Source organism: Oculina patagonica, chromosome 11 (genome assembly GCF_052425735.1).
Source record: "Oculina patagonica isolate OP01 chromosome 11, crgOcupat, whole genome shotgun sequence".
NCBI lineage: Eukaryota > Metazoa > Cnidaria > Anthozoa > Scleractinia > Oculinidae > Oculina > Oculina patagonica.
The window spans coordinates 17,032,024-17,058,105 of record NC_135768.1 but is presented as its reverse complement, the minus strand read 5'-3'; the positions used below and the strand labels follow the sequence as shown (position 1 = coordinate 17,058,105).

General features: G+C 37.9%; 2 protein-coding genes across 2 annotated transcripts; both read right to left on the bottom strand.

Annotated features, from left to right (window-relative positions):
* Positions 1 to 5,497: 5,497 nt before the first annotated feature.
* LOC144629820 (histamine H2 receptor-like) lies at positions 5,498 to 6,323 on the bottom strand. Its single transcript, XM_078488034.1, has one exon. The coding sequence runs from the start codon at positions 6,275 to 6,277 to the stop codon at positions 5,498 to 5,500; it is 780 nt and encodes a 259-aa protein (XP_078344160.1). The 5' UTR covers positions 6,278 to 6,323.
* A 12,821-nt stretch (positions 6,324 to 19,144) lies between these two features.
* On the bottom strand, positions 19,145 to 20,199 carry LOC144631144 (histamine H2 receptor-like). Its single transcript, XM_078489530.1, has one exon. The coding sequence runs from the start codon at positions 20,197 to 20,199 to the stop codon at positions 19,276 to 19,278; it is 924 nt and encodes a 307-aa protein (XP_078345656.1). The 3' UTR covers positions 19,145 to 19,275.
* Positions 20,200 to 26,082: the final 5,883 nt, after the last annotated feature.

Sequence of the window (26,082 nt, the reverse complement as noted above, 5' to 3'; positions counted from 1 at the left end):
CTAGGCTATACAGCGCTTGGTTTAATACCGTTATTTACTATCCGTAGAACCATCTACAGCAGTTGTTTTACGATATGCAAACAACCAAAGGTTAAATTAATAGCAAACAATTTCTGAGCGGCAACGTCTTGTCCAAAATAATATTTTTATCGCAAGTGCAGAACCCACATCATCACCCCTCCCCCTCTCCGCTACACCTCACTGAGGGCAGTCCACCCAAGGTCCAGATCCTTACTATCCTTGCTCTTTTATATACCCTTTTGAAGACAAAAGAAAACTTCCTTTTCGCTACCTGACAAAATAAAAACGTGCATAAACCTTCAATAAAATCGCAGATGTTGCCCTTTTACATAGCTCCAGAAGGGACACGCATCTCCACCCTTGAATTTTACTTTCGACAGGGGTCCGTTCGGCTTCAAATAAAAAAAAAAAACAATTTAGAATATTTAGATAGATCGACTGCCCTGTGTTCGGTAGATTAAAAGAAAACTAATATGAGGGATAATTCTTTACCCCTTATTATTTTACCCGCGGCCTAGAAATGTGATGCCTTCAGTCTGCTTAGGAATTTCCTCCTCGCCCGCCCGCGCCTGCGTTCTAGACAACTCAATATAAGAGCAATTCGTAGAGTAAAACAGACCCTTCGTTTTTGCCCTTTGTAACTTTTTCTGTCTAAAATGTTATATAAGAGTAGGGATATGGACGGCGCCTCGGGCTCGAGGCCTCCGGTGTATTTACTTTTTGTGTACCCGTACGCGCTGGTCGTAAGAGATTTGAAAGGCACTTCCTTTTTTCTTCATGGTCTTACAAAAAACGTTGGAGCCTAGTGGCCCGTCAGGCCGGAGCTTCTTCCAGTTTCAATTTATAGTTGGAGAATTTTACTCCCACAAAATAAGATGCTAGTCCATCGCAGGATTATCCTCTCCTTCCTCCTCTCAACATACACACACACCTTGGTGGAGACAGCAGTGTGGGAAAAAAATTGTCTTGCCCAAAAACATAATGCAATGATCCCGGCCAGGCGGGTCGAATACGGACCGGTCGAGCGCACTAACGATTTGTGTACTTGGAGATGTTGGCTGGTTGTCAACTGAACTGTGGATGACGTTTCCATGTGATGAGTGTAAAGTCTAGTTTCAGCGAATGTATACCCTATTCAGGTTTCAAATGCGGCGCTTATTCGTCGAGGGGAGTTGGGGGAGGGGGTGGCAGCTTATTTAAGGACACCACTAATTAAACAAAGCAAAAGCTAAAAACAGACTGCTTGCACAGGTACCTGGAAAAAGAAAGAGAGAAATTTGGGCTTGGTGTGACGGTAAAGTTCATGGACAGCCTTCACAACAAAACTACGTACTGCAATAATTCTGGACAGGGAACTTGACGATCGAATAATGGTGTAATATATTCGCTTTAAGTGAGAAATATTGTCTGTTAATGTGATAGAAGGAAACTTGCAATGCTGTTTTAGAGTTCCATTGTGGTCAAAAGGAATTCTTCGAATAAGCACCGCATCGGGACTGTTCTATTCGGATCAGGCGCTTATTAACATTTTGTCCCAAATGCGGCGTTATTCATAGGCTTCGCTTATTTGGGGACGGCGCTTATTCGACTAAATGCGGCAGTTATTTTAACTGGAAGATATGTAGGACTATATGCCGTGAGACAGTTGTGCCAGGAGCCCATGGTTGTGCCACATTCATGTGATACCCCCGGGGAGGTACTAAGGGAGGTCGTAATGTGTAAGAGATTGCAGTTTGACTCGTAATAAAAATTTGCTAAAAATTCCTGTTACGTGTGTGTGTTTTTATCAGAGCCGGAAGAAAATAGGCAGTGCCTTTCAAATCGTATTGACCGAAATGATCTATTTTTTTTCGCAATGTCTCAGAGAAATCAAAATACTTCCCTTTTATTTCTCTGATCAGCCTGCCGGTCATTTGTTTGCTGTGAGTGGAATGGGGTCTGCATCTACCACTTACATTAACACAAAACCGAAAATATTCAAACCTAAGCAGCTCCAGAAATAATTTAACCTCTACAGCTGTAACAATAACTTAGTTTCTACAACTCTAACAATGCTTAGTTTTATATAGAAAATGTTGCCCGTAAATAATAAAGCAATTTCTCCGCTTCAATTAACCAATAAACCAGAACCTTTTAACGCAAAATTCTTCAAGCAAGATATCTCAGCGGTTTGAACAATTGGTTAAAAAATGAAACTAAATTTAAGGGTCATTAGATTGGACACATCTATTGGCAGGCCAATCAATTTTCAATTGGACGTGGTTTACATCTGACGCTCGCATTACCACGTATAAATTCGGCTATTCCTTCGTTTGATAATAACATATCAAAAACTAGGGCGACCAAAATAAGTGTGGAAACCATGCGAACTAAGGGACCACATGTACAAAGAATAGCCAACAGGATGTAGCCACTGCTCCCTGCGTTCACTTGTCTGGTTTGGTGTCTCGGGTGGTCATGTAATTGATATATGACTTCTGATCAACCTGCCTTTCAGTTGTTCATTGGGGTGTGGTTTGCACCTGTTGCTCACATAAAACAAAAAGGGAGCTATTCCCTCTCTACAAAAATAAAACAAGGTTATTTTCAAGCATCATATCCGAAATCCGAATGAGACCGAGCCTACGGAACAGAGACCGAGCCTACGAAAAAAAGCCAGTAGTCATGCAGCCAACAGAATGTAACCACTATCCCTGCGTACATTTGTCTGGTGGGTCTCTCAGTTTGGCGTGTGAATGTTGCATGATTTCTGATTGACCTGTCTTTCATTTGTTCATTCTTTTGGATGTGGTCTACATCCGCTACTCAAAAAAGAAATTTGAGTTATTCTTTTCTCTCTAGTAATCAAATCAAACGTACCAGTAGGTTATTTGACTACATCATATCCGTTAACAATGATGACATTTACAAAAAGTTGTAAACAATGTGAACCAAGAGATTACATGTACGGAAAAATCCGAATGAGGAACCAAGCCTGCAAGCCGTTAGACCATTAAACCATATCAAAAAATAGATGCATCACTAATTGCAATATTGAGACACGGTTGAGTCCCAATACTATTACAATACTAATATATGTATTAAAACCTGGAATGTTTAAAACCTAGTTTTAATATGAAAGGATGCAATATACATGTCTTGGCTTGCAGCCAGGCATGAGGAAACAAATGAGAAAGAACTCACCAATACATTGTCGTCACGTATCAAAGAATGTACACAAGCAAGCTGACAAGCTGAAATTACCAGGGTAACCTTAAATTAACCCTAAAGAAAACGATAACAGAGCCAGTGAAGATGGCAAAGTGTCTCTGCCCAAACCTAAGTTAGCTTGAGAATTCTGGAATCGAATTCCAGGAATCGAAATCCCGGAATCGAAAATTTCAAACCCCCAAAAAATCCTTCGATCATCCCCGTCATTTACAACCCGGAGTACCTCCCCCCACCCCCCTGGGACCGAGCGACTATTACGGAATGGATTGCGTGACACGCAAGTTTAGTCAACATGTAATCGGAGAAAAACAGTTTGCCTGCTTTGTTCTTGACCATGAAGAATTGAACTGACCAACATTTCGGTCCAGAAATCAAAGGGTTTATACAAGAAGGGTACATTTATTCGACGGCTGTTTAACAAGAGATGGGAATATCACTGGCAGACCTGAGAGTGGTCGAATGTTGAATGTCAACACGGAGATGTACTGAAGTTGTTAACTCGAAGGCACGCTTGAAGGCCTTGAAGACTAATAATCAAAGATGGCGATAGGATTCGAAATTCGCTTTACACTCGATATTTGGCAGATATGGCGTTCAGGATGATCTTAACAGGGAGCTTCTGCTGAAGAGTACATCTAAATACCAGTAGACAACGGAGGAAAGACTCAGAAGAAGACGTTTTGGACTGTCTGATCGGAAGAATGTGAGTATTGTTTACGTTTCAGTGACAGGTAATCTTGTAATTATAAGTATTTTGAGAGCGTTCGCACTCAGCACGTATAGAGAGCCCGAAATAAATTTTTACACCAGGTTTTAGAACAGCATTTCCCCTTTCAAAATATCTGAAATTCAAGTAATTTAGAGTTTTACCGGGTAGAGAAATTCTCTCTCGAAAAAGAGCGCCAAATTAAGAATTTCGAGTAACCGAATTTTAGTGATTTTCAGCGGCTCGCCGTGATTTTCAAAATTAACTTAGAGAGGAAAGATTGGACTCAAATGACTTATAAACACTTCAATAGTACATTTCTAGGCTCAAAAACGGGTTTTCATTTAATGCGAATAAGCCAGTGCGAAGTTTACGACACGGTATGAGTCATGTTTATTTTGTGTGTTTTAGAAGACACTGGGGGTCATAACGGTTTTGTAAGTTTTTGACCGGTTGAAGAAATATTTAAAAAGAAAAAAATCCCACCACGTTTCTAGGCCTACTATAGGCTTTCTGTGGGCGGCATATCAAGAATTCTGATTTTGATATTTTGCGCCACTTATTTTTGTTTTGGCTCGGTCTCAGTGGATCTTTGCTCTTAAGGTCAAACGGTCACGTTATCTCGCTCTCAGCGGCCCTTTGTGGTCCTGTTTATCAAAAGAATTTAGAAATTTCTGTCTTTTAAATCTACTTGAACTAATCAAATATAATTAGTCTTTTTCGGTTATACACTGTAGTGTTCGTTTCTAACTGCACGGGAATATTTTTCTTTTGTGTTCTACGCGGCGATTTCTTGTTAAGTTAACTTGATTTCTGTCCGGGGGAGGGGGTACTCCCATCTATGGGCTATAGAGGTATGTGCCGCTCAACAGTGTGTGCCTTTTTGCCTCCCTGACTCTGGAACGGGGTATAGAATTCAGCCTTTCTATCTGGAACAGGGTCGATTTTTCCCCAGAATCCTGATTAAGCATGATCAAGCATAGCTACGAAACTCCGTTCCCCGTACAAAATTTTGGGGAGTAACCCCCCGGGATTTTTGTTCGTCGGTGCGAAACAGACAAAAAGAACTGGTCGGTCGATGGCATAAAGCGATGACATTTCACTTACAAGTCATGGCTTAAAAAGGACAGCAGGTGCTTGACCTCCTATGAGTTCCATTTAACAGTTCAAATTCATTGAGGCGGGAGTGTAAGTTAATTCTTGACACCAAATTCTAAAATGCATATCACCTATTTCACAGGGGGGTCCATGTTCTCTTGTTCCCAATCAATTCCCCTTGTGTTCCCTGGTTTCCTAAAAGTTTTTGTTCGACTTTTGTGACCCCTGTTCCCTAAAATATCTGAAACGCAGCTTTTGAGCCCCCGTTCCCAGCCATTCTAACCAAAGGGGAAAAACAAGCGTGCATACAACGGATTATCCACCAACCTGACTCTCACGGATTACCAAGACAATAAATTTTTTTAACAAAAAAGTAAAAACTACTATGCTTTTTTTACGTTTGTCGATCTCTGTATTGACCTTATTCAGTGAAAAGTGACATTTTTAGTCCGCATCCGTTTGTTAACATAACATATGCCTAACTGTCTCTACAATTGCCGTTCGTAGCTCGCGAAGTCGCCAAAAATACAAAAATGGATTGATGGACGAGTTGATAAATACTGCAGTGGTAGCAAAGTTCCATTCTGGTTGCCATTCCATGTTGAAGAGTCCATTGAGTGTCACTAAAACATACGATGGAAAATAACATATAATCAAAGCGATATAAAACACGAAAGTGTTTAGTGCACTTTTCCTTAATTCTAATACGCGAGTGCTATTTCTCGCGGTGTTGCCTTGTATTGCCTGTTGTTGAGCCTGAATCTCTAACTGATGGTGGCGAACAATTCGATAAATTCTGATGTAACAACATGTGGAAATTAAAAGACAGATCACAATGAAAGGGCCCACTAAAAGGTGGTATACACGCTTATTCCAAAAGTTAATACCCGATATAACGAGGTTGACCGGCCATATTATTAGCAAGGTATATCGAACGCGTGATCCGGTCACTAAAGTAGCATATTTCATGTGGTAGTGAACAGCCAGGAATCGATCCACACTTATGGCTGTTATTGTCAAGAGAGAAACTCCACATAAAGAAAATCCTGCGATTACCGATAGGTTACTTATAAAACGATTCTTCGTTAGTAGATCCGCAATATAAATCGGTTGACCAATGAGACCGACAAGAAGATCTGATACAGCAAGACTGCAGAGCATCATCATTGAAGTTGAGCGAATGGAAGGAGTTCTCTTTATGGCGGCCAATACCAAAGCGTTGCCCAGAATGGATATCAGCATCAGAGGGCCATTAAGAACGCAGATTGTTATGAAAATAGCTTTTGAGGTTGCGTGGTCTCCGCTGTCTGATGATGGCCTTCTGAACTATTTTTGTCGTTTTCGGTGTTATTCATCGTCAACGTTAATAGGCGGACCCTTAGCGTTGTCAATTGTTTCTTTCTTACACCAGAAAAAAATACCAAATAAGTCTTCTTTTTGTTCCAGTGAAGAGTAGGCAACAAGGATAATCGAACCGTAAACATACAAAGACTAAACAAAACAGTCGAGTGTCGCGACTAAAATAGCCGTTCATTCCTCCTCCAGTCGTTTTTCAAGGAGCTTTTCCATCACTTTAGGCTATTTTTTTTTACCACAAAATGACAATTTGTTGAAAAGCCGACGTATTTGTATTGATATATTTGCATAAGACCTAGAGCGTTTGATTAAATATTCTTGGTTTTCATGTTACGTCATAAAATTCTGAAATCAAAATTTACTAGCCATGCTAAATTTTCGTTGTCATTAGGCGTAAGATAAACTAAAAATATATATTTTTGCAAATTTCCAGATCAATAGTGTCATTCGTTTTTAAAACAGAGCATTTTGAATATTTGATTTCTCCGCCGTATGTGACATCAAGCTGAGTGCCGTGACAAAGCTGTTTTGTTTGAAAAAAGGCCTTTACTTTCCATTTTTAGCAGATTGAACATTTCAGATATAATAAGTAGTGGTTATGTGAACGTGTACTAGCTCTTAAGCCAAGGATCGCCGCTGTTGTAAACAGAATTGAGTTCCAGATGGTTTCTCTGACATCTCGGCGGCCATTACTGTGTCCCTCAGCAGGACACAGTTATGGCCGCTCCATACTAAGCTTTATAAATTTACGTGGAAAGGTTCGGAAAATAACTCGCGAACGGTACACCGCACAGACCTGAAACTTGGAGAAATTGTTTATCTATTTATCATCTAGAATATTTGAAATTCATAGCTTCTGTAGTTGAATGGTTTCGAATTTATTTTTTGATTGCGTGACAGTGAAAACCAGCAATATGATAATTAACAATTATCCTGCGAAATCGCGCGGAATATCGCCTGATACTTAGCCGACGAGGCCGTAGGCCAAGTTGGCTAAAATCAGACGATATTCCGCAAGATTGAGCAGGATAATTGTTTTATTATTCAACAAACTGTCAACGAAACACGTTTTGCAGATGGATAAACTGTAATTATGCAGCGCTTTACAAGACTTTGGACGAATTTTCGCGACCTACGTATATCGCAGGATATCTGTCATGTACGGATGACAGATATCAATAACATTTTGACCATATATGGGCAGCGCGCGCATTTGTTGAATAATAATGGACTATATATGCCATTTTAGAAAGACATTACCCAACAGTTTAGTGACAATATAGCGATTATTTGCTTTTTTTTATTTTCAAACACCCTGCATGCAGATGGATTGGAAAGCATCTACGAGTCATAATTAACTCAGCGAGTCCAAAAACAACAGCTGTAAAGTTAATAAATTGAAGTTGCCCATTGCTTGCACAAAGCAAACTTAACCTCCTGAATCAACCGGAAGACGTCAAATAAAAATATACACAATACGTCTTGTGTGGCTCATTATTTTGTGAGTCAATTCAAATGCTCAAGCTTTGTTTTGTGCCAGTGGCTATATCAGCTTTATTGTCACTGTTTATATGTTAATGACGGTTTTTCTCGTTTTTATCTCACTGAGCTAATCTTGAATCGTAATGGGTTTTTTCAAAACCTTCTCCACAGGGTTCTCGATAAGTAAGCATAAAAAATCACAAAATGATTTTAAAGGAGAGGTATCTGTGTCTGATGTAATAAAACGAAATTTTCCCAACTATAAGAAATGTAAGCCGACAACTTGTAGGAAAGTTTGGATATTGACTGTGACATGACGGAGTTATGCAAATGAGTAATTGACAGACAAACGAACTTTCGAATTCTTTTAAATTCCTTGTGTTGAACTATCTAAAAGGGCACAACTCTTCTTCTTCTTTTTTTATTTTAACTCCTCGGATCGATAATATTGGATTTGGTAATCCGCGACAGTGTTTTATGGTATACAGAGGTTAATTTTAATTTATTATCGTCATGGTGTTGTCAAACAGTTTTGTTCAGCTGACAAGACTTAAACAATCTACTGCTCTTTAAACCAAAATAAATAATAAGCTTTCATATAACAGAAGACCCGCTAACAGAAAACAATTTATTTAAATGTTTAGTATTATTGATCAAACACCTCCTAAGGTTTGTTATGATTTTTTACCGTCACTTATTCGTGTTTTCTAAAACACCAGACAATTTGTGGCAAGCTAGACATAATAGGATATCGTTATGATTTCGGCGCGTTTGACCTTTTGAGAGGAAAATTCTATGATATAATATTCGATGATAATAAACCTTTTTACCTTTTAACAATTATTACACGCAGCCTTGTGATGGATAAAAACCCATCAAGGATTCAATTTGAGCTTAATGGAAGCTAAGTAGAACAGAAAACAGCTGTCAATAGCATATTGCGAATGAGGAAACTCTAGACCGCGTAAATTAAAGGACAGCAGGTGTTTGACCCCTCATACGTTCCTTTTATAAGTTCTAACTCATTGAGGCGGGCGTGTAAGTTAATCCTCGACACCTTATTTGAAGATTTATATCACCCATTTCAGAGGGCCTCACAGCGGGGTCCAAGTCTCTTGTTCCCAAATCATTTTCCTTGTGTTTCTTTGTTCCCTAAAAATACTTTTTCGACTTTTATGACCCCTGTTCCTTAAGAGCGGTCATCTGCATTTTTCACCTTAAGTATTTTGGACCCCCAAAATGAATTGCCTCAAACTTTCTCAGAATAAAGGTCCTGATGAGTGATTCACATAAATATAATTTTGAGCTCCACCGATTTATATTTTAGCAACCGTGGATGAATTTCAGTTTGGGGGATCTCAGAAGGGTTTCACTGGCAATTTTTCGACACTTTTTAATCAACCCGTCGCGAAAAGAAAACCTAATGAGACCGAATATTCAGTCATTATTCGGAAGAAGGGAATGTTCGCTATTTATTACTGGTTTGGTTTTAGATTTTGAAAAAAATTGAATTTTTTACAGTTTTTTATCTTTTCCCCATTTGAAGCTAAGTTCGAAGGTTCGAAAAAATGGCCAAGTTTGAACGAAAATACCGCCAATGATACATGATTTGACTTCACAAACTTACACTCCAGCGAAAGAGCAATGTCTCCGCTTCAAATATATGCAATACAATTTTGGGGCAGTTAAAAGTACGAATTGTGAGAAGTAAAAATTCAAACAGTATTTTTGTAAACAAACGCCGCCTTCGCGAAATAACTCAACCAACGGAAAAAAATTAACGCAGAGAGAAAAGTTAATACAGTCCACTTACCTGCCAGATTATCAATGAGTGTAGGTAGCTAAACACTTCAAGTTCCATTCTCGGCAGTACAGAAGCAGATTTTCGAGGAATTAGTACGGAATTTTCACTTTCAGCTCCGAGTCAGACACGAAGCCTTTGGAAATATCAAAACGAAAATTGAATTGTCGGCTGTCGAATACAAGTAAATCGCCGTTTGTTAGAAATTAAAAATCTAATTGTTAACTGAAAGGTCAAGAATGCAATCAATATTTACCAAACACTTACCTTCAAAGGAGGGTTAACGACAACAATCTGTAGAATTCGTTGAAGAGTTCGAAAGAGTTACCGCCATTAACTAGATTGCGTTACTCAAACACGAAAGGCATGCCGGTTTATAAGAGCGAATTTTTTAAGGGGGGGGGGGGGGGGCAGGGTTTGCCTGTTTAATTTAATATATATTATTCGATCCAGACTGATGTACATAAATATTTTTATACAAATTGTAATTTAGGACTGTGCCTCAAAAACAACTACTAGACTTTTTTGAAACTCTTCGACGGTATAGTTTACAGCATGTACCCCTCACCAAAGCGTTATTGACGTCTGTTCTTATTTTTTTGTTTTTGACAGTTTCTGTATCAAAAGCTAATGTCTCGTCAAATTAAATCTTATTTTTTATTGCCTTTGCTTTGTCCTTATACTGTTACCAAATTACCTTGTAAATACTATAGACCAATCAAAGTTATTATCACCCGTTATGATCGTGTCATTGCGTTACATAATGACGCAAAATTTAAAACCTATGGCCGGTGTAATAAGGATCCTGAAGGGGGATTTAAATCACATTTCCCAGCCCAAATGTTACTTAAATTAATTTCTCAACCCTTCCTAAATTTTTCCAATTCCCAGTGCCAGCTCAGTTTTTTGCTTTTGATTTCTTGTCCCAGCTTAGCCAGCTCCCAGTGACCAAAGTCACATTAATTTTTCCCAAACAAAATATCTGCCCAAATTACAGTACCAAGTTTATCCCCTCAGGCCCCTCAAAGAGTCCATACTAGGAGTAACAATCGAGGGAGGCTACTGTTCTTTTGGGTACTCAACAGTAGTTGGGATGATCCTTTATTATATTATCTTTTGAAGGTTTAGAGATTTATTGATTTTAAAAATGTTCGGGTTGTAGCCAGGCATGTTAAAAATTCGAATTAATAAGTTGACACTGGCTAAAAACTCTTTGTTGGCAAAACACCATATGCTTAACGACCATCAAATAGATTTGGAGAGCGTCGAAATTGTTGACAGGTCAACGGTGTGGAAACAACGACTAATTCTTAAAGCTTGGCATTCTGTGCGAGATAGGAACGCTATAAACGAACACATAGCGCTACCAAACGTTTACAATAGCATTAAGAATTCATAGACTCATTAAGAATGCTCTAGAGACTTTTGTTACACTCGGAAAGTTCATTTAGTTTTTATCACACATTCGTTACATATTTTAACAGGACGCCGTTGAACATTTGCATTTTTATCTTGCTGAAGAAGGCAGTAGTGGCCGAAACGTCCAAAAACAATATTTTTAGCCAGTGTCAACTTATTAATTCGAATTTTTATTTATTGATTTATAATGTTGCGGTTGATAATCCTACGACGTTTTACGGGGGACCAGAAACGACTTTTACAGCAATGGTGAAAGAGAACGCCTTCCCCTTACTTACCCCCTTTACACCCATTTAAACAAAGTCAATGTAAGCCAATGAGAAACAATGTAAATCAATACTTGCACGGAACGTAATTGAGAATAATTAGTTCCGCATTTCTTCGCGACACCTCTGAGTGGTATAACTACGCCTATCGTAAGACGGTTATCAAAGAGTCTAGGTTATGGCAACCTGTGGATACTGGTCGTTTGTTGGTGGCCCTTGTGGGCGAAGTCCTGTATATCATGAAAATGTGGAGCCCAGGGGGGTAGAAGTGTGTTCTCAGACCAATAACCAGGATTTTGCATGGGGAGGTGCGTATGAGCGCCGCCGGCGCGAAATGTTGGCATGTTGAGCGCCTCCAGCGCGATAACGTAGGGGGGTATGTGAGTATCCTCCCCCAGGAAATTTTGAAAAAAATAGATTATCTGAGACAGCATTTCGTGCGTTGGTTAGGAAAAAAGGCACGTAAAAGTGCAAGTAACAGCGACTATAATTCTGGTTCATTTTTAAATTCAAATCATATTTTTGGAAAGAGAGCCTTGAAAACGTAATTTACAATTTATTTAGCTAAAAAATGACGGCAGTACATAGAAGGAAGACAGGAAAAAGATAGCTTTCTTTACTTCAGTATCAAATGGTAATTACATAAATCAGCCTGTGAGTCGGTTTGTTGATCTTTTAGCACTGTGGCAAGCTCCAACCTTCTTGGGTGTTTCCGAGCCCAACAAGTACCCCGTCTCCTTACTTTTTGGTAGCGCCTGGGAATACTAATGGCACTTGGAAGGGTTCGACTATGAAGGACATTAAGTAGAAAGTATTGTACCTTAAAATCATGCCCTCCCTCCCTTCAAGGGAAAAAAACGCCTGATCGCAGGTTAAATGTATCGTTGAAAGTAACCTAGAATCACACAGTTTGGTCCAAGATATACCACACGAATCTACAAATTGTGGACCTTCCACCCAAAGGACCATACTGAATGTAAATAGTCGAAGTACAGAAATTCCATTTCCCTTTATTTATTTATTTTAATTTTTTTTACAATGAGCGGACTTCCAAGGCTCGTGGGTTGGGGAAGGAGGGGGGGAGGGGGGTTGCGGACGCACCCATCGCACCCCCCTCCCTAGGGCCTGAGTTCTGGTTGGAAGATGTGAAAGGGGCGTTAAGGTACATCTGAAGTCACTGGATGTTAGAGATTCAACCTTAAAAACCGAGGCACAATTGCTGTTAGAAAGAGCAGGTAAACACAAACAATCGTGGAAATTGAAAAAAGAAAACTGTTCAGTTTGTTTATTGCTCGAGTTAACAATTGCAACTATGTTTGTGAAACTATGCGCGACTGTAAATTTCTAATCCTTCCGGAAAGTATACTGTATGCAATGATATTTTTTATATTCTAGTAAACTCTTCGAAGTTCGCAGCGTTTGAGGTAGCTTGCAACGTTTCCGATTGTATTAATTTATTGTACAAGTACAAACTTGAAGCCTGTTATTGAATATTTTAAAATTTCAAAGAGCGTTTTAAAAATAAATTTCGTACTTGCTTGAAAGACATGAAACTCGATCCAGGGCTAAATTGATCACGTGCTAGACAACCTTGAAAGTACACAACTTACATTTTGCAGGAAAAAAATGTTTATCGTGTGTGTATCAGTAATATGTCATTATTTTATTTCATTTTTTCCGGTAAACAATTCAAAACGTAGCTTTCCTTCAACAGTAAAATGCTAGACCAGAGGTAGATTGTTTTTTATCCATTAAGTCTTAGCAGTAGCCAGCATGTTATTTTACCACAAAAAGTCTGTAAAGAATGAATTGTGCGGGTTATTTTAAGGAAGAGAGCAGGCTATGACAGGGGGATATATATTTTTTTGAATAGACAATGAGTTATCCCAACTTGGTCCATATGAAATCTACGAAGACGAGTTAGAATAATCTGTATATTAAAAATAAATTCTGCTATTGATTAGCTGATACAATTTAAAGCTTAACTACAGTGCAATCCTTCAAGACACCGATAATAAAAAGGCAAAAATTTAAAAAGGTTAAAGTGCCGTATAGTCGTGGACGCTATTTTTTGTACGGGCCATTTGGCTACACCGTGCGCACCAGAATGATGGATAATTTTGTCCTCACGGGGCGGTAGGTACATCCAAATGGCCCGGACAAAAATAACATGTCCCTATATTGAAAGATGTTTTTACCCTAGTGCCCAGTGCTCATCGCGCTCGTGGGGTCTGAGAAGTATTTCCCATAATACTGGCGGTAATTTCAAAGTGATATGTGTTTCTGTCAAGCTGGTAATTCCGTATAGAAACAAGGTATGTGCAATTCCATTTAATATTAACACAGTTATGCTATCCTTATGTGAGCACGACAAGGTATAGTGGAAGTCGGAGCTGTTTTTGTGCGAAAATTCGAAAAATGTTGAAAGCGAGTCGAACGCTGGAACTCGGTTTGCCGCCTTCATTGCTTTGACATAACACATGGTAGGATACATTAACAAATATCGCTCAAATTACTGAAAATGTAATGATAGAAAACTACGTCAGATACAGGCGCCTCTCGTCGCTCCCGCTACTACGTGCGCACGTAGTAGCGGGAGCGACGAGAGGCGTCTGTATTCGCAGATTAACATTTTTGATATGTCAGTAATATGCAAGTTTTATGCTTCAGTTTGTTATGCTGAAATGTTACCAGCATGTTTCGGTTTTTGAAGCGCATTCTTTGTGGAAAAGTCCTATGCTTTAAGCTATTTGAAAACTCAAACTCATGAAATTGCTCGCGCACTCTGTATATCGCAAAAAACAAAAAAAAAAACAAAAAAACAAACAAAAAGCAAACTGCAGCAATGCGAACTATTTTATTTTATTTTATTACATATCTACAGCTATGAATTTCGGTTTTAATTGAAATATTCGCAACAGCAATTACTGGAGAATTTAATTGGTTATGTTGGCTACCTGTGACTCTACACATGTCTCGAGTTGCAAAATACTGACTAAACATTACACATAATTTAGTTTTCAGAGTCGTATTTTGATTTTTTAGTTATTCCATATTCGTGGCAAAATCGGTTAAAATTTAATTATAATATTTTCTCCAAGAGTTACGACTTTAAAAGCCGCCTATCAGTCGGGGTTCTTATCATGGCAGTTAGCCCCAGAGTGTTATTGGGACCGTGTCGCTGATTTTAGCCAAATTTAGGCATGGAAAATATAATGACCATCAAATTCGGTGAAATATCTTCTGATTAGTTTTTTACTTATTTTATTTCTAAGAGTCTTAGCAAATTAAAGAGTCGTAGCAAATATAAAAGAAGGTACGGATGGCCAAAAGTGACGAAGATTGAAACGGATTGCAATATGGGTTTTTTTAAATATTGTTGGGCTGAACAGTTTTCAAAGTTTGTCTTGTTTGCTTGTAACTAATAATAATAATAATAATAATAATAATAATAATAATAATAATAATAATAATAATAATAACTTTAAATTATAACCGCTGGGAGACACATTTGGTTGCAATAAAGCTATGGTCTTGACATTTAGATCCATAGAAGTCATTTCTTTGCAAACATTAAGTTTCATAGCAAGTATTTTTCAAAACTTAATAAAAAAACTTACCCTAGCCGTGACACAGTCCCTTTAACAATCAAAAGTATGAACGTAGAACCGAAAACGTAGCACCGAGAACACATTTTGTGATTCTAATAAGTTCATTCATGAAATTGGCATCAGAGTCTGAATGCTTACCTGCTCATTTATTATTGCCTTTTGTAGGCATAAGTAACATTACTCAGTTTTGAAGAAGCACTTGGGTTTGTCTATCGGCTCAAAATAGAAAGGCAGCTGAAAAATCGTCCATAGCAGCTAGTTGCTTTAAAGTGTCACCATTTATTTTGAATGGCTTTCCGTGTGTCCGTTTATTCATAATGCGATCAAGATTTTCATTTTTAGCAGCCCTTATTAAATTGCTAAGTACTGCATGTAACTGCATGTAATCAAAACTCGTGAAAGCCTTTTCCCGTGAATAAATGATTTTGAAAGAAAAAAGCAAACAAGCTTGCTTTCTCCTGATTGAAATCACCGAGTCCTTGAAACAATGAGCATTAAACGAATTCAGATTTTTCAATCCGTGTAAATACAGCTGGTAGTTATGAAACAAATTTAGTCAAACAAGTCAAGGATTTGCATCCAGATTAACCATTTGGCATCGAAAACGCGACCAAGGGACGTTTTCAGTATTGACACACTTACAGTAGCAAATAAAAAGGCAAGAGAAATCCTGTTTTAAATCACGTCTCAATCATGCATGGAGAGTGAATTATGAGATAAACAATTATTTTATTCCTGCGATCTAAGTTTAGATATGGCACGGCGGTGCATTCGGTTTATATCATTCTTTTTGAAAAGATTGAAAATGAAATTTCTGAAGATTTATGCTTTAAGCCGAATTAAAAAGTGTGCAAGACGTATTGTTCGCTTTAAAATCTAAATGCGAAATTTGATTTTTGTATATATATGAATTAAATCTTGCTCGTAAGGCTACAAAATAACTGATTGGTTAAGAGAGGAACGACTTTCTTTCAAACTTTGAAAGACATATTTACATTTAAGCTGTAATCAGAGCAAACAAGATCGACTTCAACATTAGGGATCGAGAACGTGACTTGGGGAAGTTTTCAGTATTGAAGTACTGGAAAAAGCAAATAGTAAAAAGGTGTCGATTTTAACACAAACGTTTCATCAAAAGTAACTGACAAAGACAACTATATAGACAAGAGAAATCTTGTTTTAAGTCACGTCTCAATCACGCATGGAGAGTAAATTATAATTATGAGATGAACAATTATTTTTTAATTCCTGCGACTTTAAATTTAGAAGAGACACGTCAGTGCGTTCACCACATATTACTCTTTTTGAAAAGATTGTAAATGAAAATTCTGAAGAATTATGCTTTTAGGAATTAGAAAGTGTGCAAAACGGCAACTATCAGCTAAACTTCCGTGTTAAAAACGAAGTGCAATACTTGATTGTGTATTAATATGAATCAAAGCTCGATGGTGCAGCAAAAGATTAAACTGATGATTGATTAAATGACTTTTTATTCAACTTTGGAAAACGTATTTACATTTAAGTTGTAATCAGGGCAAACAAGACTCCAACATTAGGTATCGAAAACGTGACTTAGGGCAGTTTTCAGTATTGACGTACGAAAAAAGGAAATAAAAAGGTGTCAATTCTAACGCAAAAATTTCACCAAAAGTACAACTGGGAACAACACTATAGACAAGTACTTCGTTTAATAATTTAAGACTTATTGCGTTTTTCGTTAAATAACGTAGTTGTAATCAGAACAAACAATACTACAAGCATTCAAAATTGTAGGTGGATTCGTGCAATCTTCCCTGTTCTGTGATTTTGAAGACCTTATCGTAGGAGACAGGATTTATACATTGTCAACTTATTTAAAAAAAAAAAAAAACAGTCTAGTCTACAGAGCAAGTACTTGCAGCTTTTTGAGATTTAATGTTCATGGATGTTTTTACTCTTTTATCACGGTTTTACTTTTTAGCGATAGCGAAGGCAATTTCTGAGGTTTTCCTTTTATCCGAAAGCAATATACACCATTTTAAAAAGTCGAGACACCATTTTGAATATTTAAGATGGTTTCCGCCCAACATTCGAGCAATACAGGCAAAAATAAAGTTACCAAAAAAGGCCTTTAAGCATGGTAACAGTTTAAGTACAGCTAACAAAAACCTGCCAAAAATTTAGCACTTAAGCTGACCCCGCGAGAGAAAAATGGATTTGAAATTGTCAATATTTCAGTTAAAAAGGACGTTTCATGCCAGTTCAAAACAAAATGGCGCGCGTTTTAAACATTTTTACGAGGTTTGACTTTAATTTTCTCGAGAATGCTTTAGAATTTAATTACGGGGTCACTAAGACAAATGAATTTCGATAACATCTTTTAAATAGTATACAAAATGATGCCGTGCTATGAGTAGATTTTTGGTAATTAATTTTCGCACTCATTGCTTGAACTTTCAGCGGAATCCGTCTTAACTTTCCGCGAATGACGTTGTTAATGAAATATTCATCTGCGCCTCGACGTATTAAAATGAAGTATCTACCATTGTAATGAGCCGAGGTGTCATTTTGAATATTTTATTGATGACGTCATTCGCGGAAAAATAAAAATTCAAAATGGCCCCTCGACTTATTAAAAGGGTGTATACGCATGTTGAATCAATTCAGCACTCTTCACCATGTATTATTTTTCTTTGACTTAAATTCATCTCATTAATCTCACTTCCTGCTGAGATTTTACAATTCTCTTTATTCAAAACAAAGTTCTTTTTGTCAAATTATATATGTTATCACGCAGTTCCAATCTAAGCTTACTAAATCATCTGCAACTTTTCCTACGGTTATTTCTTCTTTTTTTTTTTTACTGAAATTGCGTCGAATTTTTTCAGTGCGACATTTGATTTTCGCTGTTTCTTTTTCAAAGTTTCTGCTGGAAAACCAATTATGTTTTAGCTAGTCTTAGTTGTGCTTTTAAATTTAAAATTAAAGGGCAGGCGTCCTTGCGAGATGCAAGAGTTATATAATGCCGCGATGATGTGGTTTTCAGACGTATGCAAATTAATTGCCTAAAAAGCAACATTCGTCTATTTGAGCAGTTGACTTTTCTGAAGGAAAGAGAAACAGCAAATAGAAGGTCTTCGACTTATCATATTTTCTGAATATTTAATGTCCATTCATATATGTAAAGAAAAAAATTTCATAAATTATCTTCATTATTTGAACTGCTTATAGCTGGTGTCAGGTTATGTGTCATTTTGTCAATTTCCCTAACTGCTTTTCGTCCTCTCGACTCAAAATCAAACGTGTTTGGCGTACGTGAGAAAGATCATAAGAAACACGTCCTCAGGCAAATAGAAAACGTTGTCTTGCCTTGAAGCTGTTGATTCTGTTTAATTATATCGCTTCCTTAAATTATCAGTTAAATAAATCCATCATTCAAATGGACAGAAAGTCTCACGTTAACAACAAATATTCACTTTCATCGCGCGCGGAAAACTGCAAACGGCAGAGCGCAAAAGTTTTTTTTTTGTTTACGTTTGTGGGAAAGGCAAAAGTAATACTTCTACTTCTATTTGAAGTAATTTTTTTTATAGGTTTGCAAGATATTAAAATGACAAATAAAAAATAAAAACAAACAGGAAGCCAAAAACCTTTTCCACTTTTATGCAAATTAACTAGTGCATCTCATTAGCAGTACACCATAAACTCTAGCTAAGTGCTCGACTACTTTAAATAAAATTTTGTATTATGTCTTATGTCTGTGGCTCGAGTACAAAACATTTTTCTTTATAATACCGTAAAATTCCGGTTATAAGCCCTGGGCTTATACAACTTCATAAGGGTTTTTGGGTGGGCTTATTAGTGGAGGGGCCTATATTCGGGTGGGTTTATAAGCGGAATAAAAAAAACGTTCCAAAACTGGTCACGGCATTGTTGATCGAAATGCGTTTTTTTAGTTAAAAAACACATAATAAAGCAACATTTAGCCCTTTTCAGTACTCTCATCCGGCAGAGGGGGGCTTATATCCGGGGGGGGGGGAGGCTTATAAGCGGATGTATTTTTTTGTTTCCAGGTAGATGGACCTATAATCGGGGGGGCTTATAAGCGGGGGGGGGGGGCTTATAACCGGAATTTTACGGTATGCTAATACTCGTGAGTTATTCTTTTCAGTAATTTTAAGCCTAGCTTCGGTGTCTTTCCATTGAGTCTCAGGATATACTTTATAGACTACTTGTCACTGGGCACGAATGATCGACCTTTTATTAATACCAATAAAAAAAATTTAAGTACTATTTAGTTTAGCAGGTACTTTATTGCCTTCGTTTTCAGTCTTGATCGGTTTCAGTACATATCATCTTTCTTACCGTCTTTAGAACTGCCATTCGAAGTTCTCGAAGACACCAACAATACAAAATTGGATTGATGGACGAGTTCATAAATAATACAGTGGTCGAGATAGTCCATTCTGTTGCCCACTCCTTGTATCCCAATCCAAAAAGCGTGAGTAAAACATACGATGGAAAATAACACGCAACCATAAAGATGTAAAATACGAAAGTGTTCACAGCGCTTCGTTTCAATCGCAACATTCGTGTGCCGTTATTTCCAGCGAAGCCACATTGCACTGCTTGCTGTAGAGCATGAATCTGGAACTGGTGCTGACGAACTATATGATAAATTCTGATGTAACAAAACGCGGAGATTATAAGACAGATACCAGTAACTATTGCCGACATAAAGTGATATGCAAGTTTATCCCAGATGTGAAATTCTGGACATATGAAGTTCAGAAACCAGATTATTACTATAGCGTAAATCACTCGGGATTTAGTCACTAAAGTGGCATACCTCATGTGATGTCGAAGAGCCAAAAACCTATCTATGCTTATCATTGTCATTGTTGCGAGTGAAGCTCCGCAAATAGCAAACCCGATCATCGCCGATGCACGATACAACACATGATTTACCTTAATAAGTTCATCTGCAATAAAGAGCGGTTGAGCAATAAAACCAACAAGAAGGTCCGAAGCAGCGAGACTGCAGAGCATCATCACTGAAGTCGAGCGAATAGAAGGAGTTCTTATTATGGCGGCGAGCACCAAAGCGTTGCCAAAAATGGATATGAGCATCAATGGAACATTAAGAATACAATTTATGATGACGAAAGTTCCAGGACGAAAATGATCGTTCTTTGTTGCCAAGTCATCCCATTTTGGTTCATTGTTCATAAAGCCAGTGTAGTTCTTCATCTTAAACCCTCTCTATCTCAGCTATTCAGCTCTGTCAAGAGTTGATGATGAGATTCATAAGTCGTCAGCTGTTAGGCTTCCGCACAGTAAAACAGGAATACTTTATAGTGAATATGCATTGATGAAGTCCCGCTATGTCACTCTTCTGTGTATGCACTCTTTGGTAAATATTTAATTTAATAATTCGCTGTCTGTCATTCTCGTGAGAATTGTTGTTAAAACATGCCATGTTGATGATCTCCTATTCGCATACAAACATCATGCAAATTTGCTAAATGGTTTTGAATTTCCGAATGAATCTTATTCAGTAGTTCTGATGTTACCTGGTTGTGTGTGTGTATCCTCGTTTAACTTAATAACAACTTTTTTTAAAACTGGAACGGAATAATGAAGAATCTAGTGTCTAAATTAATGTTTATAGTGGTCATGCACTTCGCATCGAGATATTTCGTTCTGTTTTGTTTTTCTTTTAAGCAAAAGCAGCTGTGTTGTAAGCGAGTGAAGTTGAGATATATTTACCGTGCAATTAATGTTTTTAAATATAAAACTCTCCCGGGGGTCCGTTGAAAATGTGTTTTAATTTGTGTATGTGCAATATCGTGTCAGAATAGCTTTCACAGTCCATAATCCCATTTTACTGCGTAATTCCACCTTTTAAATTCATCATCCGGATTGGTGGAGATTTTAACTGGAAAAATCTTATTGTAAATAAAGGGCGTTTTTTGAAACCCACTAAAATGCTTTTGAAATTAAAATCATGGAAAGTCGCATGTCAATAAAGGGCCACATGGCTAATGCGTACCAAAAACAGTGAAACAGCGATCTTAACCTTGAAATAGCGACCTCAACCTGCTGTCTAAAAAGAGATAATTTTGGTGACATTTTTTCAAGAATTACCTTGAGTATTCAGTTGTTGTCATAAGGGTGGAAAGTTCATAAAGAAATGCTTAGAAGTGCTTGTTATTCTCAAAACAATCAAACGAAAATAAAACGCAAACGAAAAAAGAAAGGAACCGTAAAATGGTTGTATTTTTTAAGCCCAGAAGAGCAAGCAGAAGAACAAGAAAAGACGAGTTCGAGGCGAGCATGCGAACCGAGGGATTGAGTATAAAGATGACTTTTCCATTGATAGCACTCAGCTGCAGATGAACACGTTTATTGAAGAGCACTGTGCGCATTTTAAACCCGGCGGGGGTCATCACGGGTATAAACAAAACAAAGTTCTAGTTTACTAAATATTTGCTTTAATTTAAGCAAACCTCACAATCGGCAATTTTTGTCATTTCGCCTCCATAATCAATCACTGTCGACCTTCTTCGGTTTCCTGAATTGTCTAGAAACTCGACTCTTACCTTTAGAATTTTCTTAAAATTTGAAGCAATATTTTACTCTTAAAAAAGGAGCTCTGCCATGATATTTGAAGTCATTTCTCTGATTTGCAAACTAAATGCTAATGTTTCTCCGATAGAAAAACACCACAGAATTATAAAAAACCGGAAAGGGAACGTAGATGGTTACGACTGGACTGAGAAGATAAAGACAATTTAAAAAAAAAAATGGTCATTTTTTTTTTAAATTGCGCTGTCCGTGACGTAACTCTTTTGAATTCGCTTAGTGTTTAGAAATTTTGCACTCACAGTTTTTGCAAGGTCAAGTTCAGTTATTTGCTCAAACGTTTGAAAATTGATCATGAATACTCCTGGATTAAGGTATGAGCTAAGCAGTGATGACCACAGGAAACTTGGCGTAAAGACTCTTGGTCATACAATCAGTCGAATTGTTTGTTATTATACTAAAATATGCTCAAACAAAACATCGTTAGTTATTGTTTCTTTTCCCTCAAAATTTCCATTTTATCGCCAAATCAATTCCTTCAAAGCAATATATATCCATTTGAGGAACTCATCACCCAAGTGAGACAGAATAATCAAGAACGAGGTCAATATGATGCCTACAGATAACATGAGTTCAAAAGGAACTCACCAGCCAAGGAGGGGAGAATAATACAGCACGAGGTCAATATGCTGCCCTCAGATAATAGAGTTCCATAAGGAACTCACCAGGAAGAAAGACAGAATTATCCAGCACGAGGTAAATATGCTGCCCACAGACAACATGAGTTCCATAAGGAACTCATCACCCAAGTTAGACAGAACAATCCAGCAGGGGGTCAATATACTGCCCTCATATAACATAAGTTCCATAAGGAACTCACCAGCCAAGTAAGACTGAAAAATCTAGCACGAGGTCAATTTGCTGCCCTCAGATAACATGATTTCCATGAGGAACTCACCAGCCAAGTAAGACAGAATAATCCAGCATGAGGTCAATATTCTGCCCTCAGATAACATGAGTTCCTTAAAAAACTAGCCAGCCAAGTAAGACAGAATAATCCGCCAGCATGAGGTCAATTTGCTACCGTCAGATAACATGAGTGCCATAAGGAACTCACCAGCCAAGAAGAGGAGAATAATACAGCACGAGGTCAATATGCTGCCATCAGTTAACATGATTTCCATAGGGAACTAAAAAGGCAAGTGAGACAGAATAATCCTGCAGGAGGTTAATTTGCTGCTCTCAGATAACATATGAGCTCCATAAGAAACTCACCAGCCAAGTAGGCCAGAATAATCCAGCACAAGGTCAATATGCTGCCCTTAGATAACATGAGTTTCATAAGAAGCTCACTCTCCAAGGAGAAGAGAATAATCCAATACGAGGTCAATATGCCGCCCTCAGTAAACATGAGTTCCTTAAGGAACTCACCAGCCAAGTAGGCCAGAATAATCCAGCACGAGGTCAATATGATGCCCTCAGATAACATGAGTTCCATAAGGAACTCACCATCCAAGGAGAAGAGAATAATCCAGCACGAGGTCAATATGCTGCCCTCAGATAACATGAGTTCCATAAGGAACTCACCATCCAAGGAGAAGAGAATAATCCAGCACGAGGTCAATATGCTGCCCTCAGATAACATGAGTTCCATAAGGAACTCACCATCCAAGGAGAAGAGAGTAATCCAGCACGAGGTCAATATGCCCGCCCTCAGATAACATGAGTTCCATAAAGAACTCACCAGCCAAGGAGGGGAGAATAATCCAGCACGAGGTCAATATGCTGCCCTCATATTACATGGTTTCCAGAAGAAACTCGCCACCCATGTAAGACAGAATAATCCAGCAAGAGGTCAATATGCTGCCCTCAGATAACATAAATTCCATAAGGAACTCATCAGCCAAGTGAGACAGAATATTCTAGCACGAGGTCAATATGCTGCCTTCAGATAATATGAGTTCCATAGGGAACTCACCGACCAAGTGAGACAGAATAATCCAGCACGAGGTCAATTTGCTGCCCTCAGATAACTTGAGATCCATAAAGAACTCATCATCAAAAGTAACACAGAATAATCAAGCACGATGTCAATATGCTGCCCTCAAATAACATGCATGTACATGAGTTCCATAACGAACTACGGAATAACCCAGCACGAGGTTAAATTGTTTGAAAAGATAAGCGGTAAAATATTTATTAGCTTAAAATTTATAAGAAGATCTCTGTCGATTGGAAGTTCTACAGCAAACAATAGCGCAATACCAAAACCTAAAATTCGTCAACCATCAGTCACCTTTTATTTTCATAATGAACCATTTATTTTTATTCCATTGCTCTTCCCTGTAGTCTATTACACAGGTTGCAAAATGTTCCGTAACCTAGGCAAATATCTCATGTCCTTGAACTTTTAGATGTATTGTACACAAAGCACAACTGAGCAAAATACGTTTATTCGTACAACGGTAGCCAAATTCGCAATAAGCCAATCAGAAACCTGATATCGCCGGATTTTTGGCCGAATTTGGGTAAAATAAACGACACCTTCGGTGGCATATCAGGCTCGTCCGGTCTCGCCACGATGAGTACATTGACTCGACTTCGTTTCACCAAAATACGAACCATGACTCGACCAAACTCCCCTGAAGCGCTAAAGCGTACTTCTGCCGATTACTTATAAAAATTATTATTTTGTATTTGTATTGGTAATCAAATGGTGACGAGTGAAATTAGAAAATAATTTCAAGCGAATTTGTCAAAATGCTAATAAGTTTCATCAGAAAAGTGGCTGACAATAGCAAATTTGGCGAGCTTTATATACAAGAAATAATCGGCAGTTCCTTCCCTAAAACACACAAATACTACAAAAATGCCACAGGTGACTTGACTACGAAAAACAAAAGGATTGGCCCAAAAAGTGTTATTAAAAATACTTGTAAATTACAACGAGGGCGACAGAACGTAGATGAATAGCAGCAAATAATTTACGGGCAAGACCAGAAAACTGACACATTTTCATTCAGTATTCGACGTAAAATAAGGCACATCACTTGAGTTAAAGTGTAACCTTTCAATCTTGATCTTGTTCTTTTGAACTTCAATAAACCACCACTCTGAGTGCAACTCTGAGTGCAATTTCGTCTCAGTATAATATAGTAGTCTCGATGACAGCCATGGAGCCGTAAACAAGTACAGTATGTAGTGCCATGCTGCGATCGACTTGCACAAGGCGTATAATTTCCAGAAAAGCTTTTGCTTCGGATCTTCCCGTGAACATTAATTGTTGTTACAATTTCCAGCATGAATAGACGATTTAAGAGGAGATTGTCCGAGGAAAGTATTCGAAAGAAAACTAGCTAAAACTCTCTCGCTCGCTTTCTTGCGTGTTTCATTCAACTCAAGAAGTGAATACCGCGCCACAAATTTCCCCGCCTCCTCAGACTATCACTTCGTTTACATCAAAATGAAATGTCCAGTCGATTTATACTTAAAAAAACAATTTAATAAAACAGTTATTCCATTCGCCCTTGTTGGATACGAGTGGCTATTTACACCTCGTTTCCAACGCGGGCTTTTGGAATAATAATTGTTAATTTTCTTTTTTTTGGTTCCCAATAATCTTTCTTATTGCCTTTATAACTATCACGCAAAGTTCACGAAGACGCCAACAAATTAAAAACGGATTTATAACTATCACGCAAAGTTCACGAAGACGCCAACAAATTCAAAACGGAGTTATGGGCGAATTCATAAACACTACGGTAATGGAAAATCCCCATTCCTCTGTACACACGTCCTTGTGTAATAATACAAGAGTAAAATAAGATGACATATACATTGGCAAATTGCATAATTATAATCAAAAAGATGTAAAATACGCAAGTGTTCAGTCCACTTCTTGTTAATCCCAGCGTTTGGAGTTTGATAGCATGTGATAGCCAAGAGCCAAAAATCGATTCACACTTATAAATGTCATTTTCGAAACTCCACAAAAAGATTAGCCCATCGTTACGGTACCACGAGATTGTTTAATTTCTTGGCGATATAAAGTGGTTGAGAAATGACTCCAACGAATTTGAGCGAATGAAAGGATTTCGTATTATGGCGGCCAACACCAAAGCGTTTTTCATGATGTATATAAGCATCAATTGCCCATTGGCCGTTTAACGACTAGGGACGGACAAATCGTCTGAGACGGCCGGACAAATCGTTCTTAGTGTGAAAACGGGACGAACACGATTTTGGACGTACAAGTCGTCTGAATTTGTCCGTTGATTTGGCCGTATAGGAGGACGATTTTTCGAGGACGACTTGGTCAACTAGGCGGACAAGTCGTCTAAAAGCCGTCTTAAATTCACACTAGACGAACAAATCGTCAGGCGACTTGTCCGTCTAGACGATTTCTCTGTCCTCTAGTGTGAAAACGGCCATTAAAGGCACAATTAATAATGACAACAGTTTCAGGCCGAGAATATAAAAAAAAATTCCAGTTTCTGATTCGTTGTCCGTATAAAAAGTAAAGTTGATCATCTTAAGTCCGTTTTCCAA